Source organism: Neophocaena asiaeorientalis, unplaced genomic scaffold, assembly GCF_003031525.2.
Source record: "Neophocaena asiaeorientalis asiaeorientalis breed wild unplaced genomic scaffold, Neophocaena_asiaeorientalis_V1.1 scaffold31, whole genome shotgun sequence".
Lineage (NCBI taxonomy): Eukaryota > Metazoa > Chordata > Mammalia > Artiodactyla > Phocoenidae > Neophocaena > Neophocaena asiaeorientalis.
The window spans coordinates 821,617-837,580 of record NW_020175320.1 but is presented as its reverse complement, the minus strand read 5'-3'; the positions used below and the strand labels follow the sequence as shown (position 1 = coordinate 837,580).

At 55.3% G+C, this 15,964-nt stretch overlaps 1 protein-coding gene across 4 annotated transcripts in view; it reads left to right on the top strand.

Moving 5' to 3' along the window:
- COL13A1 (collagen type XIII alpha 1 chain) overlaps positions 1–15,964 on the top strand; it is a 278,117-nt gene that overhangs the window by 219,802 nt on the left and 42,351 nt on the right. For 3 of the 4 annotated variants that reach the window (XM_024765520.1, XM_024765523.1, XM_024765522.1), the window contains 4 exons: positions 749–805; positions 5,444–5,542; positions 7,877–7,903; positions 8,667–8,702. In XM_024765520.1, coding sequence (XP_024621288.1) covers positions 749–805; positions 5,444–5,542; positions 7,877–7,903; positions 8,667–8,702 — 219 coding nt within the window. The remainder of the gene's footprint in view (positions 1–748; positions 806–5,443; positions 5,543–7,876; positions 7,904–8,666; positions 8,703–15,964) is intronic. The other variant, XM_024765521.1, reaches the window with a different exon arrangement.

The following is a 15,964-nucleotide window of genomic DNA, read 5'->3' as shown; positions in this document are numbered from 1 at the left end:
CAGGCTTCAGCTTCAGTGGCTGGGGTGGGGGGGAGGCCAAGACTGGGCGGGGGGCACAGGCCGGCAGCAGCACAGACAGAGCCAGCCTGTCAGCGGCATGTGCTGCAGGGAAGCAGGGGCCCTGGTGTTCCGGCCAGCCTGATCCTGATACAATAATAGAAGGTCAGCTGTGTTTATTTGAAGCGATGGGCTCACAGGATTGTTATGTTACCCAAAAGAAAGACAGCATCCCCCAGCACAAAAGACAACACAACTTAGACGCTTTGACAGTGTGTCATCAGCCCCGAGAGAACGCATGGGGCCGGTTGCCCTTCAGCGCAACCCAAGAAGAGGGAGCTGGCGGGGAGAGAAGGCTCCACAGGGCCACAGGGCGCAGAGGAGCCCAGGGTATGGCTGCGCCAGTGTGGGTAACGAGTCAGGCCGGGTGAGCGTGGATTTGGGGATCCAGCCGCTGGGCAGGGCAAGGCAGCTGGCACCTTCTGTTTATCTGGAAGTGGGTAGGAAAGCAGGGTCCTCCTAGGGCAAGGCGTCTGTTGGCTTTCTGAGGGGACTGCAGACCTGATGGGGGTGGCAGGCCTCTTGGCCTGCAAGGTACAAGATCCAGGTGGTCCGGGCCCCTGTTCCAGCCTGTAGCATCCCCAGGGAGGGAGGGGGAGGAGGGGTGCCCTGGGACGGGGAGCTGGTGTCTGGGCCTGGCACTCACTCTCCCCATTGCCCTGTCTCCACCTCCACCCCTACCCAACACCAGGAGCACCTCAGCAGGTCTCTAGCAGCTCTGCGCTCCAACCAGATAATTACCCTGAAGGTTTGTAGGTTCTGGAAGGTCTCCAGGCCCCTCTGCTTAGAGGCTCCCTAGATGCAGAGCCCAACATTGCACGTCCGCAGGCCCCACAGTGGGAGGGATGGGGCCGCCCATGAGGGCAGCAATGACCTGGAAAGGCCACGATTGGGCTCCCAGGTCCCTAGCTGGGTGCATCCTCAGCCCAGGCGGCCCCTGCTTCGAATCATCCCAGTGGCCTCCTGTGAGTCACAATGCTTTCAAAAACGAGAGGTGGATTATATGCCATCTCTCTTTTCACGTGGGTCCTAACCTCTTCCGAAAGCGGAGCGCTCAGCACCCATGGGTTGAGAGTCTGGAAACAGCAAGAATTTCCAGAAATGAAAATTACGTTAGATAACATGATTGCAAGTTGCCTCCCCCCAAAAAAGTGGTTGCACATGCAAGAGACGTCTTTGTCCAGTGTCTATTTTCCAAGCCCACTAGCCCCAGGGTGAGACCTCAGTAGCACTTAGCTGGTGCCCACACTGGCCACACCCTCGGGATCGGGCTTGGCTCTGCTTTTGACCATCCTCCCCAGATCCGCTGACACCAGCCCTTCTCGTTTAGCCAAAAAAAGAACCCAGAGTTCGCCACACACCAGCCTGGTTTCAAGTACCAATTTAGGGTGGTCCTGTGGCTCCCAAGCCAGAGCCTCGGAGTCTGCTCCCCTCAGCCCAGCAGCCTCTGTCCGTGACCAGGGACCGGCGGGGCTGTCAGTGCAATGTTGGGCCGCATGTTAGGAGGCCTCTGTGACCCAGCTTGGCCATGGAGGGCAGGTCTGGCCAGGGGGGCCACTCTCCCAGTCGGGGAGTGCTTCTGGCCAATACCACAAGGGCCCGCCTCCTTCCAGGGATGGGGTGCCATCTAAGGGCAAGCTCAGCACTGCACCCACAAGCATCAAGCGCCCCGCCCACGCCCTCCCTCCTGTGCCTCACGCTCGCTAATCTCTCTTCTCTCTTCCTCTGCTCCCTCCTTCTTGGCCGCCCTGCCATCCTGGTGGACTTCCAACCCTCCTGAACCCCTGCGATCTTTGGCCTTTGCCCTCTGGCCTTCCAACTCATCTTTCTCCTCAGCTGCTGCCTCTCCTCAATTCAGTGCGGCTGGCTGCACCCCCAGTCATTAAAAGGCGGACCTTCCAGGTAGACACCTCCCTTTCCCAGACCACGTGGGGCTTCCCAGGGGCTGGCGAGTCTCTGGTCCCTGTCAGTCCAGCTGGGGCTATAGGTGAAGGGAGAATCTCACTGCACTCCCGTTGCATTAATTTAGACAAAAATGGACTCACGAATGCCGTAGACGTGGAAATACACAACTCCCAGGCCCAGAAGCCACAACTACTACCCCACCATTACTACTGACGACAGCCATCACTGTGTACCGGCCACTGGCCATGCATTTCACAGGCCTCATTTCATTTAATTCTCTCCGTGGTTGTGTGAATTAGGCATGATCATCCTTATTTCACAGATGGGGAGGTAAGGCTCAGAGACACTAAGTAAGTTGCCTGAGGTCACACAGCCAATAAATTGCAGAGCACCCAGATTCTCCTTCTCTTATTAGCTGTGTGATGTGGGGCAAGTTACTTAACCTCTCTGCACCTCAGCTTCTCATTTGTAAAATGAGGATAATAACGGTTCCTACTGCCTAGGGTTATTGTGTATGTAGAGCACTGGGAATAATTCCTGGCATAGTGCTAGAATTAAATTGAGGCTCAGAGAGGTGAATTTGTACCTAAGGTCGCACAAACAACAAGAGGCAGAACGGGAACCGGCAGCCAGGTCTTTAGACCCCACGTCCAGAGCTCTCTCACTTGGACCTACACCCTTTATATTTAGAAATGCAGATTGCTTAGCATCCGATCACTTGTAACCTGAGTTTGAGAAGCGAGGGAATTTGCAGAGGAGATGTAGTCCACAACTGACAGGTGTAATCATTGTGAGCAACTGCTCCCTTCTTCCTGCCTAACTAAGCCAAGGAGGCTGGGGTAGGACCAGATCACAAAGAACGAGAGACCACAGACCCAGGGATCCAGGCATAGGCATTGCAGCTTGATGCCAGGCCAGGAATTCCATGGCTGCCACCCATGCCCGTAGCCTTCCTTACACTGGGGGTCAGGGGTTTCCCCCCAAGGCCACAGGGGTGCTGGAAGTGGCAGGGCTCTGAGATGCTCTCTGAAAACCTGACAGCAGGGCCTGGAGCCACCATCTGGCCTGACTCAGGAGCCCAGGGGCCTGCATGTTCAGACACCTGACTGAACAAGGCTGAAAAATCACTCCAATTTACAGCTAAAAATACAGAGGGACATGTGACACACGTGCTACCCAAGCCTACATATCCCGTTACACCAGCCAAATCCTGAGAGCCTCCACGTGCTCCGAGCGCTTAGCCCAAGGCTGGCTATTCAGGGGGCCCACTGGCAGCTCAGAGAAGCACCAGGCCCACCCCGATCTCAGCCACCCCTACCCGTGTCAGACCCCATTTCAGGAGAGCCGAGTCCTTGCTCTCAGAGCAGCCATTCGCCTCAAGCCCCAGCAGCCACCTCCTGGCCTTAGTTGCATTAGCCGCTATGTGTTGAGCCCTTGCTGGGTCCCAAGCAGTGTTGTAAGAATTCTGTATGGATTATCTCATGTAATCCGACATGGGCCACCCGGCAGTGGAGGTGGCATCATCGCCACCTCACAGACGAAGAAATTAGGAGGGGCCAAGGCATGTTGCTGCCTCCCTTTTCAAGAGCAAGAGGTGGATAAGCCAGAACTTTTTGTGTTGCCCTGACCTGATTTGCAAAGGAGAGAGAAGAATAGGGGCCCCTGTCCTGCCTGCTGCAGATTCTGCCTAGAGAATAAGGTTTTTATGCTGTCAGCCATGGTGGGACATAAAAAGGCTTGTCCATTTCCTATCAATAAACCAATATTGACTTCACAGGCTCTATAAGAAGCTTAAACATCGGGTCTAACATTAGTTGAAAGAGGAAACTTTATATGACACACGATGTGCTTAGGAGACGGTGTTGGAAGTCATTGCCAAAGTGCAGAAAGTTAGACTGTGAGCAGTTTTTGCTGGGGGCTTACTTGGAATGAATAGGAATAGTCTGGAGTTCTGAGCTTGGGTCCTGGCTCCCCCCAAATTCTTCTTGTGACCTTGGTTAGGGAGCTCAACTTCTCTGAGCCTCAGTTTTTTCTTCTGTAGAATTGGACTTGTGGCCCATTTCTGCACCTGCCTTCTCCACCAGGGACACTCTGAGCCCTTAAGTGGCTTCTCAAAGGGTGTGGCAGGTTGCAGCCCCAGGCCCCAGAGTGGCACTGCTGGTGGCATCTGCCCTAGGATGTCCCATCTGAGAGATGATTCAAGCAGATGCTGCTAAAACCTTCGTTCTCATTGTGAGGTCGTACACTCCTATTTGTAATCATCGTTTTCTTCTGTGGAGTTTGCAGTAAGCATTGTCAGCTCCCTTTTTCACATAGGGAAGCAGCAGTGTCACAGAGGATTACTGAGATCACACTGGGAAGGGTGGGCTGGACTGGAGTCTGGCCGCCTGGGTCTCCCTGCATCCCAGCCTGGAGCGCTCACACCTGCCAGGCTGTTCTGCCTTAGTCTGTCTGCAGGGCTGGGTCCCCATCAAGAGCTGAGCCCAGACCCTCCCTGGAGAGGTCACGTGGAAAATAACATAATGACATTGGTCTGTGTAGATCTAGGATGACTCAGGCTGGTCCTCAGCCCCAAGATCTGGGTCACATGGACCGGGGAGCATGATCCCACCCCTACCTCCCTGGGCCCTGGGTCTACCCTGGGCACATGCACGGTGGGTGACAAAGGCTGGGGGATAAAGCAAAGGAATAATAATAGAGACTCCAGAGAGGCACAGAGCACTTTACACTTTCAAAACTCAGCTGTCCCCTGAGGTCAGGTACAAATCACATAAGTGACAGAAGCAGGCTGCAGGCAGAAGGGATGCGGACAGGCCTGAGGCAGCTGGAGAGCCCAGTTGACGGCAGCCCCCTGGGAATGTGGGCCTAGCTGGCCAGGGCTCCCAGTTTTTCATCAGAAGCCAAATGTTTTACATAAAATCTCTTGCCCAGTTATTTGGTGAGCCAAACAAAATTCTGTGGCCTTTGACCTAAGGATCTCAGTTGATCCTCTGGGCCAGATAATGAAAGACAGCAAAAAGCAGTGACAGGAAACAAGGAGCAGCTGTTCTCGTTTGATAGTTAGGAGGCCAGGGCGCAGAGACAGTGGACTCGCCACGCAGAGGGAGGGCCCGAGACACGCCCAGGCTGTCGGCCACCTGGGCTGTACCCTGGCCATCTGAGCAGGCTGGGAAGAGGCCATCGGTCGGGCGGGGGCGCATCTCACCCGCTCCTCTGCCACCGCAGCAGAGCTCTGCCCTGGGGACCAGCAGCTGATGCAGCGAGTCCTCTCTGGAAGCCCCTCCTCTGGGGGCTAATGTCTTGGCCGTCTCCTCACTGCCACCAGCCCCTGCATGTAGTCACCACCACAGCACCATCACCATCACCCCACCACCGCCTCCCCCAGAGCCCACGGCAGGGCCTCACCGGGTGCATGGCACTGGGGCGGGACCGCTCTGCAGCCTGGGGCTCTCTCTCTAACACTTGTTTCCACGAACCTCAGGGTGAACAGGGCCAGGCCGGCATCCAAGGCCCACCAGGCCCTCCTGGACCAAGTGGACCTCTGGGGCCCCCAGGACTGCCAGGGCCCATGGGGCCACCCGTAAGTAACTCTCCCACTCTCCACTGCTTCCTCTCCTTTGAGATTTGTCCCAGGAATTCCCTGGAAGCTTCCAAACCTTTCATAACCCATGGGAACCTGGGTCCCCACTGAACAGGCAGAAACACTTGACAAGGCTGCTGGATGTGGCTGGCCCCTGCAGTAGCTGTCTGTCCCTGTCACACCCGTTACACTCTGGTTCTGAACACACATCCTGAGACCATGTGTTCCACTCCAGTCATTGCCTGCCAGGGAGGACACCACGAATAGGCGCCCCCTCCCAGGTTCAGCAGACAGGAGCTTGGAAAGAAAGTTCCCAGGGCCATTCTGATGGCTGTCTCCTGACCCCCAGGATTAGGAAAACCTGAGTTGGGCACAGTGTGTTCTAAGGAGGTAGCAAGGGGGCATCTGACTGCCTGGCGTCGCTAACAGACATTCTTTTGCTGGTATGTGTGGGCTTCCACTCCTGGGCCACCTTCCAGCCAAGTTACACGTCTGGTCGGCCAGGAGGGCCCTGCATCGAGCCTGGGGATTGGACCACTGCCGGGAGGGCCCAGGGGGGCCAACAGACACCCCACCAGGCAAGACCAGGCAATAGGTCAGTCCCAGTGTCCACCAGTCATCTGTTTGTAAGCCCTGGCCAAGCCCCGACTCTTTCTCAGCCCAATTTAGTGCAAGAAAGCACCAGGGCAGAATAACTTAGCAGGGCCTTGGACTTCTTTGGAGAAAATGGGTTCTCCACCCAGAGCTAAGACTAACGTCAGCAGTTACTGGAGGGATGGGGGTTAAGGACATAGTCTGTTTGATAATGTTTTTTCCACGTGGCTTTTTTTAAAAAAGTGTTTTTCTCTCTTATGACAAAGGCATCACACATTCATCGTGAAAAATCTGAAACATAGACAAAGTCTTAAATTGCATGCTTTCTCATATCCAGAGTTCCCCATCATTAACATTGTGCAGAGTACTTGCCATTTTTCTCCTTAGATCTGCACATAAACGTTTTCCACGTTGATGATGTTCTGAATAATATAACATCCTGTTTGTATCCTGTTAGTTTTTTCCCTTAATATCGTAAACCATGCCCCTTCCTAAGTCAGGAGTCTCCTGTGATGTGGATTTTAGGACTGCTGGGTCTGTCTACAAGGTAGTTAATGAGTCCCCTTCCATATATTCTTGAACATAAATGTGCACATCTCTGATGCTTTCGTGGTGATAGATTCCCAAAGGTGGAGTTGCTGGGTCAGGGTGTCCCTGCCAAATAGCCCTCGAAGAGTACAGCCACATTCCATGTCACTTGGCTTCACATCTGGGCCCTCAGCTACCCCAGCTGCCAAAAAGCTTGAGGTTCAACGTAGGGTCCCCCCAGGCTGGGCGACAGCTCTGGCAGACCAGGGTTGCCATCTTGGCCAGAAGGCGGCCCAGCAGAGTGAAAACCTAACTTGCTGGGAGCCGGCTCTCCTGTTCAGCTTGATCCCCGTAACGAATTTTAAATATTTCCATGATTTCTCCCCAGAACCCGGGGGAGGGAAGTTAGTCTCACTTCCATGGGTTTCTAGATGCAAAAACAGAAAACCTGAAAGGAAGTGAAATTTAGGGAATTGAACCAAACAAACCAAGCCAAGAAAACCAAAAAACAAGGCTCAAAATTCACTTCTTTACTGACGGCCCTTGCCCAAACACTGGGCTCCCGATCACTGAACCCAAGCCAGGTGGTTTTCTTTGTTAGGTTGTTTATAAAGAGAAAAACCAGAAAGCATGTTTTTAAACCAACTGAAAGAGACCAGACTCAAGCGTCATGGTTTTCTCCAGGCAGTGTTTGCCGTCCAGACCCACGCCCGAGACCACGCCGGAGCCCGCCTTCCCTTGTTTCTCCCTCGGGCTCCCGCGGGGGCCCATGCCACCTCCCCCGCGCTGGCTGCTGTGCTCACTGTGCCCCAGGGGTGGGGCAAGGAGACAGAGGGCTCCCCCACAGGCTGGCAGGGCCAGAGGCAAAACCCAGGCTCTGCTGGGCAAGGTCGGCTTTCCAGGGAGCGGTTCCAGTTAGGAGGTGGGTGGGTGGGAATCTGGACCAAACCACACTGCCAATCTCACATGATGCCACTGACCTACTTTCCAGTGGGCGAGCACAGCGGAGATGCCCACGGCGCCCATGTGGCTCCAAAGAGGGACATGAGCCTGTTGTCCCCACGTTCCCTCAGCAGGTTTCAGATACCCTTCCAGGACCCTCTGGATCTGTTCTTCAGCACGTCCAGAACCCATTACAGCCTCCAGTGGAAACATGACGAGCCCCCACCGTTTGCCAGAGGAATCCACTCACCTTTTTTCTTGCTTCTGCAGGGCTTACCTGGGCCTCCTGGACCAAAGGTGAGGGCCCTCTGGGTGATGCATCAAACGGGCGGGAGAGTTCCCTGCAGGAGGGAGGGGGAGGCGGCACTGAAGGGAGCTGAGGGGGATCTCAGCTGAGAGAAGGATCACGAGTGGCTCATTTCCAAAAACGCCACTCAGAAATTGATTGGGTCCCGCAAGGATTGCATTTTTGTGGGCTCAGGCCAAGCAAGTGCTATGGCTGGTATGGAAGATGCGGCCCTGCCCTCCAAGGAGGTTATGGTCTAGTTGGAAAAGTGATGCCCAGGACGCTGTCACAACATCCCAGTAAAACAGCATTTCATAAGGGACCAGAACTGGAAAGGACCTTCAGGGTCATCCGGTTTCTTTGGAAACCTTATCTGGAAGCCCACGATGTCAAACAGAATCTCCCTTTGAAGCTGGAGTCCCTGCGGCTCTAGGGATGAGAAGTAGCAAAGCACTGATCGCAGCCAACCATTTCACAAATGCAGAAGCTAGAGCCCTGGGGAAAAGTGACTTGTCCAGGTGCCACAGAGGGTCCGTGGTAGAACAGTAACTGACCCTCAGGTGTCCTGGGCCCCTGCCAGGTTGACCTTTCCCACCTTCCTCTGCCTCTGCAAGGCAAGGACTCATTCTGAAGAGTAGAACAGTCCCTGTTATTGTTCCAGGGATGGCTGGAGGTGGAGGTCAGAGGATTTGGAGTCATTGGAAGGAGGAGGGATGGTAATATGAAGGGGGTGGCAAGAAAGCCCCTCTAATGGCCTTCTCTTGGTTCCCCCAGGGAGACCCGGGGATCCAGGGCTACCACGGCCGGAAGGTAAGAAGGAGTGGAGCGGAGGACCCCACCCCCCCAACCCGTGACAACCCAAGTGGGGCTTCACCACAGTGCACACAGGGTCCGGACTTGGTCACGCACACACACTTTTGCACACATACCAGCGGGAGCCTCGAAACCCTTGAGGTGGGCTGAACAGGGGTTCATGTCTCCACCTCGGGGAGGAAGAGGCTCAGAAGGGGAAGGGTCTTGGGCAAGTCAGTGGCCCTGCTGGACCTCAGACCCAGGAGTGTGTCCCCCGCCAGCCTGGGTGGCTGTGTCTGCACAGAGGCAGGCCAGGTTCTCACTGGCCCCCCTGAGGACCTAGTATGTGGGAACCAGGCAGAGCTTCTGAGCATGGTGGGAAATATGAAAGGGTCCCAACCCTGCTCTCTGGCAGCTCACAGGCCATAGAGACAGGATTCCTGTACAAATAACCCTGGTGAAGGCAGACTGTGCTAACTGCTACCATTGCAAAGTGCTGTGTCAATGTGGGGCGGGGCTGTGTGTGTGCTCGAGCCTGCAGGGAGATTAATTCTAGGTTGGGAGGAGTTTGGGAAGTCTTCTGAGAAGGGACAGCCTCTGAGCTTAATCCTGGTGAATGGGTAATTTTATCGGTTATCTATTGCTGTGTAACAAACCATCTCAAACTTACTGTCCTAAAACAATTCTTTCTCAGGATTCTGTGGCTTGGCCATGTGGGAGTTCTGTATCTCCTCTGGGCTCACTGATGCAGTCACATGGGATGTTGGGCGGAAAGGCTGGGTGGGGAGGGGGCAAGATGGCCTCTTCCACATGCCTGGGGTTGGCCCTGGCTGTGGGCTGGGTACCTCTGTTCTCCTCCACGTGGCCTCTCAGCCCCAGTAGGGCAGAGAGGTTTCCTCACAGCATGGCAGGCCTAGGTCAGCTTTCAAAACGGGTGAGTCCCAACGCTCAAGTGCTTTTCAAAAACATCCCTTGCATCACATTTTCTGAAGTCCTATTGGCCAAAGCAAGCCACACAGCCAAAGCATGCAAGTCAGTGCGGCTGGGGGACTCAGCCTCTGCTTCCTCTTGTCCAATGGTGGCAAAGCCTTTGTGGCCATTTTTAATCCACCACTGTGGTCCTTCAAGCAGCAGATTTCAAGGGAAATGGCATTTTAGACAAGAAAACAATTTGAGCAGAGGCCCAGAGGTGGTCATTACAGTGACTGTATAACATAAAAATCATTTTAATACTAGGCACCACTTACTAGATGCCTACTGTGTACCAGGCTGTCCTTCAACGTGACTTGCATCACATCTAATCCTAAGACCACCTTAGGAGGCTGACACTGTTCTTCTCCTATGTAACAGATGAGGAAAATGAGGCACGCCCAGAGTGTCCTAAGTGGCAGAGCAGGAATTCAAGTCCGGGTCCGGGTCTTTCACAGGGTACCTACCACCTGCCATAAGGAGCCCATCCCGCCCTCCAGGCCCCAGCTGGGAGGCTCTGGCGCCTTCCTGGAGAAGAAGAGAGACAGGACAGAAAGGCAGGACAAGGATGGGGAGGGATTCTGGAAAGGCAAGAACCACTCTGGAGAAGCACATTCCACATGCCATGTAGCTCTGTGATCAGGCGGCTGCTGTCGCCGCATTGTTTCACAGGTGCTTGGTGGGTGAAATGGCAAGACCCAAGAGATCTTTCATTAGTTCTGCATAAACTGCGAAGTTTGTACTGTGTCAGGAAGTGGAAATCACAGCCCCCGAGGTTGCCTCCACCCACTCACGCAGACTCACAGCATTTACTGCCTCTCCTGATGCAGCACGGGGTCGGCTTTCCCGTTAGCAGCCAGACCAGCTCTTTCAAACTGTGAAGAAGCTTCAGGGCGGCAGTCTCCCCCGGGATCAAGGGGATGCCCTCAGCTGGCATCCATACTATGGTAGGCGTCTGCACTCTCCTGCCAACGGGAAGTCTAGTTCATCCAGAAAGGAGGTTGGGGGTCTGCTGCCCTGGGGATGGAGAGGCGTCAGCTTGGGGCTGGGGTGTCATGATGATAGAGGGCCTGGTTCCATGATTTTGGCAATTCTGGGCTCAGATTGTGGGAAGAATCATTCAGCCCTGGCTGCACTGAATTTGCAGAGAAAACTAGTGTGGTCCTGCTGATGGAGGGGCAGCTTCTGACCTCTGGGAAGCCTGCTCTGGGGAGAAAAGGCTCAGGGCTGCTAGAGAAGGCTCGAGTATGGAAGGGTGCGTGACTAAGGGTAGAGCAGTATAGATGGCTACCTTGAGAAGGAGGGAGCTCCCTGTCACCCGAGGTATTCAAGGAGAGGCTGGATAACTATGGGTCTGGGATGTGTTAAGAGAACCTTCTGTGTCAGATGGGAGACTGGACTAAAATCCCTTCCAGCTCAGGGAAGCTACAGCTTCCTAAGAACAGAGTTGGCTCCATACCCCCTAGAGAGGAGCAGCCCGCCACCCCACCCTGGCTTGATGATCAGGCCCCTCCAGTCCAGGCCTTTCTTCATCCGCATCCAGGGCTTGTCAGAAGCATCAGTGCTCTTAGGGCTCTCGAGGAATTGAGAAGGCCCTTCTCCTTCATGCTCCCCACTCTTTCTTTCTCTGCCGGACCACCCCCTGCCCTTCCACAACGGCCTCTTCTCCTGGAATCCGGAGGGGCTGTGAGGCTGCTAGCTTCTCTGGGTTTCTGGAAGGCTCCTGCTGCCTCCTCTCCTCCCAGCCTGTCCTTGAGACTTTTCAGTAGGCGCTCCTGGAGCACTGGGTAGTCTCAGCGTCCTTGTCTCTATGGTGGCCCTCACTCTGCAGGGACCCTTGTCCTGTCATCCCCGACGCCACAGCCTCCTAGTCCAACAGAGGCCAGAGGGCGTGCACTGGAGACCGATGGCCAGCAGCAAAGAGTCTGCCCCCGAGGACTTGGGGGTCATTCCTCTAGGTCAAGCAATTCTCAGGAGGCTATGAGTGCCCGTCCCACTGCCACAGCCCCAGTGATCAGTTTGCTTCCTGTCAGAATTCTGAGATGAAGAGTCTGGTGCCCAAGGACAAGGGCAGCAATACTTCACATCTCTGGTTTAGCCAAAGTCCATTCACTCCCTCTCTGACTCATCCTCACCACGGCCCAGTAGTTTGAGCGCATTATCCCCACTGTCTAGATGAGAAGCTCAGAGAGGTTAATACTTTGCCCAAGGTTGCACAGCTGGTGAACAGTCATGCTGGCATTGGAAGCTAGGTCTCATGAGTCCGAACCCGGAAGGCAGTCATCTTGCTCTGGTGCAGAAGTGAATGTCTGCTCAGGGGGTCTCACCCCAGGCTAAGCCATCTGTGCACAGACCACCCTCCCCTGTGGTTTCTCTGGGATGTGGAGGGTTAGCCCCCAGGCTCTTTTCTGGGGTGTCTGTCAGATCTCTTTTTCTCTCTCCTCCTCCCCCTCTGCTCTCTGCCTGGAATGAGGCCTGGAGGTACCAACACGAAGGGCAGCTTGGTCACAGATGCTGAGAAAATGAGTTTGCTCCCACCCACCACTCTGTACTGCTGGTTGGGGACACCAAGCTGGGACAGAGGCCCCAAGACGCCGCTTGTGTTCAGGGCATGAGGGGACCCTCAGGGTAACTGATGGATCCTCCATATCTGCTTCCATTGCTCTGTCCCGGCAACTTGACACACACGCGGGGCCCTTCTTTCAGTAAGGGGTGGAATTTAACTCTCAGCAAAGACGTTTCTCATCCTGTGAGGTTTACTGATGATTAGTTCCATCCTCCACCACCACCACCACCCTGGCAGCTGGTCCCAGCCTGGCGTCCTCTCAAAGGCCAGCCAGGCCATCAGGGCAGCGTCTCCACCAGCTACTTGAGATCACAGCCCGGGGTCGCCCGCAGGCCCTGTGCTGCCCCAGCCCCGCGTCCTGGACACTGTGAGTATTGTTGTGTGCCCACGTGGTACCTATTTGATCCAAATTTATGAGGCCAATCTACTTTAAATATGTTGCAAGATGCAAAGTGTGTTTAAAACATTACAACCTTGGCTGTCTTTCAAGAGGCTACGAGTATTGTCAGACTGTGTGTGGATCACAAAACCTGGTGAGAGCTTATATCTAAGCACATCAGAGCTGGTCCACCCATCTTGGCAGTGGGGGGTGAGTCTGACGCATGTGGTGGTCTGGGTGTTAAGCCTTGGTGGTTGCATGAAGGGCCAGAGCTCTCCTGCAGGCTGCAGGCTGTGTGTCTTCAGACCAGAGGAGGCAGGCTGCGAGAGCCTCGTGCTCACTCAGGCTGTAACTGCGGGTGCTCGGGGCACCCCAGAAACGGAGTCCTGGGGAGGAGATCCGATGGGCCCTGTGGCCGGCTGGCTAGGGCACTGGAGCAAGGGTGTGAGGAGCAGAAGCACGCCCACCCCGCCCACCTCTCACCCCTCCTCAGTCCTTCTGCAAAAGGGCAGGATCGTCCTGAGCTGCTGGTCAGAGCCAGGCGTCATGTGGGTGGACACGCTTCTGTCGAGCGATAACTAGTATTATTATATCTACCTTACTGGGCCTCTTCGTGCCAAGCTGTACGGGGCACTTGGCTTGCCTCACCTCATTGGACCCTATAACCGCCCTATGAGGGAGGTTTTATTCTTAGCCCCAATTTACAGATGAGCAAACCAAGGTTCACAGAGGTGAATCCCCAAAGGGCCACAACTACAAAGCAGTGAGGCCAGATCTGTCTGGCCCCAAAGGCTTGTTCTAAATGACTTTACTACCTGGGTCTTATGAACCTGGGGGGACCCATGATTTCCAAACACCTCCCCTCCCAGACCCCCACTTCCTCTACTAGATGGAAAGAACGAGGGAGTTGGGCTGTTTTCCTTCTTGTGAGAAGGTTGTGGCTGGATTCAGGCTCTCTATGAGCAGGACCTGGAGCATCTAAGGCAGAGACCTTGGGGTACTTGGTGTGTTTTAGTCAGAGAACCGAGGAAGGGGAGTGCTTTGCCCATTGGCACTGATTCCACCCGAATGCTTCCCCAGGGAGCTGGCATGGTCCCAGGACCTCCAGTAAAGCCAGGAGAAGGCAGCTGTCGAAACCTCCCTGCACCCCCTGGCTCCCAGAGGACCTGGGCAACCCCAGGCTCCCTGCCACACTCACGTGCAGCCGAGCACTCCATGCAGATGGAAACCGTGGACGCAGGAGCCTTCTGGAGTGGGGACAGCGCTTGCTTTCAAAGCCATGAATTCCCAGCGGGGGCATCCAGACCATTTCAATTAAAGCAGATCAGGGAGCTGAGACACGGGCCCCAGATCTGAGGCCTCCTGGGGGCTGATGGGACTCCCGCTCCGCCAGACTCCAGCCCCCAGCCTGTGCTCTCTGGGCCCTGTTTCTCCTGCACTCCGAAGTCCCCAGATTAATTAGAGCTGACTTTTCTTTTTGGAACTAACTACAAAATCAACTGATCTCAAATCGAGATTACAAGCCAGCCGCCCTTCCAAAGCCCTGGCCTTCGGTGGGGCGCCTGACCCCGGTAATTCCCCGGATCACTTCCTGCCGGCCCTAATTACCGGAGGACCTGGCGTTTCCGCGGTCCCAGGCCTCTCCAGTCTGGAGCTGGCTAGGGCAGAGAAGAGGGAGCCGCGCTGCCTTTCTCCCAGATGGGAGTCCTGGGAACTCTTTAGGGGAGAGGAAGACAGCCCTCCTCACCCAGCTTTTCCAACCCGGGAAAGGGCACTGGTCCAGACTTAAGGCCTGAGTCACCTGCTGGCCTCCCCCCAGCCCTCCACTCCCCATACTTCTTCCCTGCAGAGAACAAAGAGTCTGTGTGGAGCTGCTCAGGCCCAGGGCCCTCCTCACCCGCAGCTGGGCCGCAGCGGGAGCCTCATGTTAGGGAGGTCTACGCATCTCCCCCTGCTCCTCTGGCCTGACCTTTGCTCAGCTGGGGAGCTGACCTGGAAGCCCCCCACCTCTTTCGAGACTATGTCTTCTTGCCAAGTCCCTGCCCCGCTTGTTCAACAAACAGTAAATCACCAATTAAGAGAGTAGAGCACGACCCGTTTGTGCTCCAAGGAGCTCGCTTCCATCCTGTCCTCTGGGTAAAGGATGCGTCCTCCCACCTGGAAGCGGAACCAGAATAGAGAACCTATTGATGCTGGTGCGAACTCTGGACAGGGGCAGCTGGAGTCAGTGGCATCATCAAAGTGGGGGCTTGGATGGCCTTCAAGGTCATTCAGAGCAGCCACCTGTACTCACCCCAGCACTTTCTTGGCCACAAAGACTGGAATCCACCCCTTCCAGGCCAGCCAGCCAGCGTCCTTGGTTCTTGGCACCAAGGTTAAAGAGCCAGTCTCCCAGGTGGTAGGCAGGGCAGGGCTGGCCTGGGGGTCACAGGCCAGGTTCCACAGCAGGGACCACTGCCCCTGCTCCATGCATCTGGGGCAGGACCCTTTGAAATGCTTGGAGCGCCCACTTTCCCAGCTGCTGGATGGCCCGGATCCGGTGGCCGAGCTCCCTGCTGGGAGGACAGGAGGTACAGGAGGTAAATTGGGGCCCTCGCGTTTTGGCAGACTATGAGCTCTCCCTCCCCAGCTAAGACATTAGTGAGTCAGTGGATCTAAATTTAGGACAATTCCAAACTTAAACCTTTTAAACAAAATAACTTCTACGAAGTGAAATGGGAAAGAAGGAGCCTCTAGATGTGCTCTCGCAAAGCCATGCCATGAGGAAAAGCTCTGTGCGCACAGTGTGTCAATGTCCTCCCTTTAGCAATGGCCCCGGAAATGCTCCCCGTCCCCCATCCCACCACCCCTGCAAATGAATGCCCTGCCCTCAGCCACCCTGGAGCCCTTGATCATGACTCTCAGCCCGCTCTCACCTCTCCCACCGTCCAGAATCAATGTTTTCTGGTGCAGAATGAGCCCAGCCGCCGGTTCAGAGGTCAGGCTGGGGCAAGCCCCTGGAGACAAGCCCTGGAGAAGGAGACTGGTGAGAGTGCAATGAGCCCGCAGGGTGGGGTCAGCCGGGGCCACCCCTGCTTCCTGCCCAGCAGAGGGGTGGGAAGTGAGGGAGGCCCCAGGATGGGGATCAAGGGAGCCTGGGTCACCTAGAGAATTAAGAGACTTGACCCAGAGGGGAGAGAAGGGGCAAAGGTCAGCCACCCTAACGAGGAGGCTTGCCTCCTTAGAGGCTGCGAGGGGCCCAGATTTCCCTGGAGTGTGCGGTTGCATCTTTACATACAAACCATCATGGGCTGAAGACAACCCCGATTAGCCTGGAAACCCTCACTCCCAGGGTTCTGCTCTGCACAGCTCACGTGGAGATGGGAG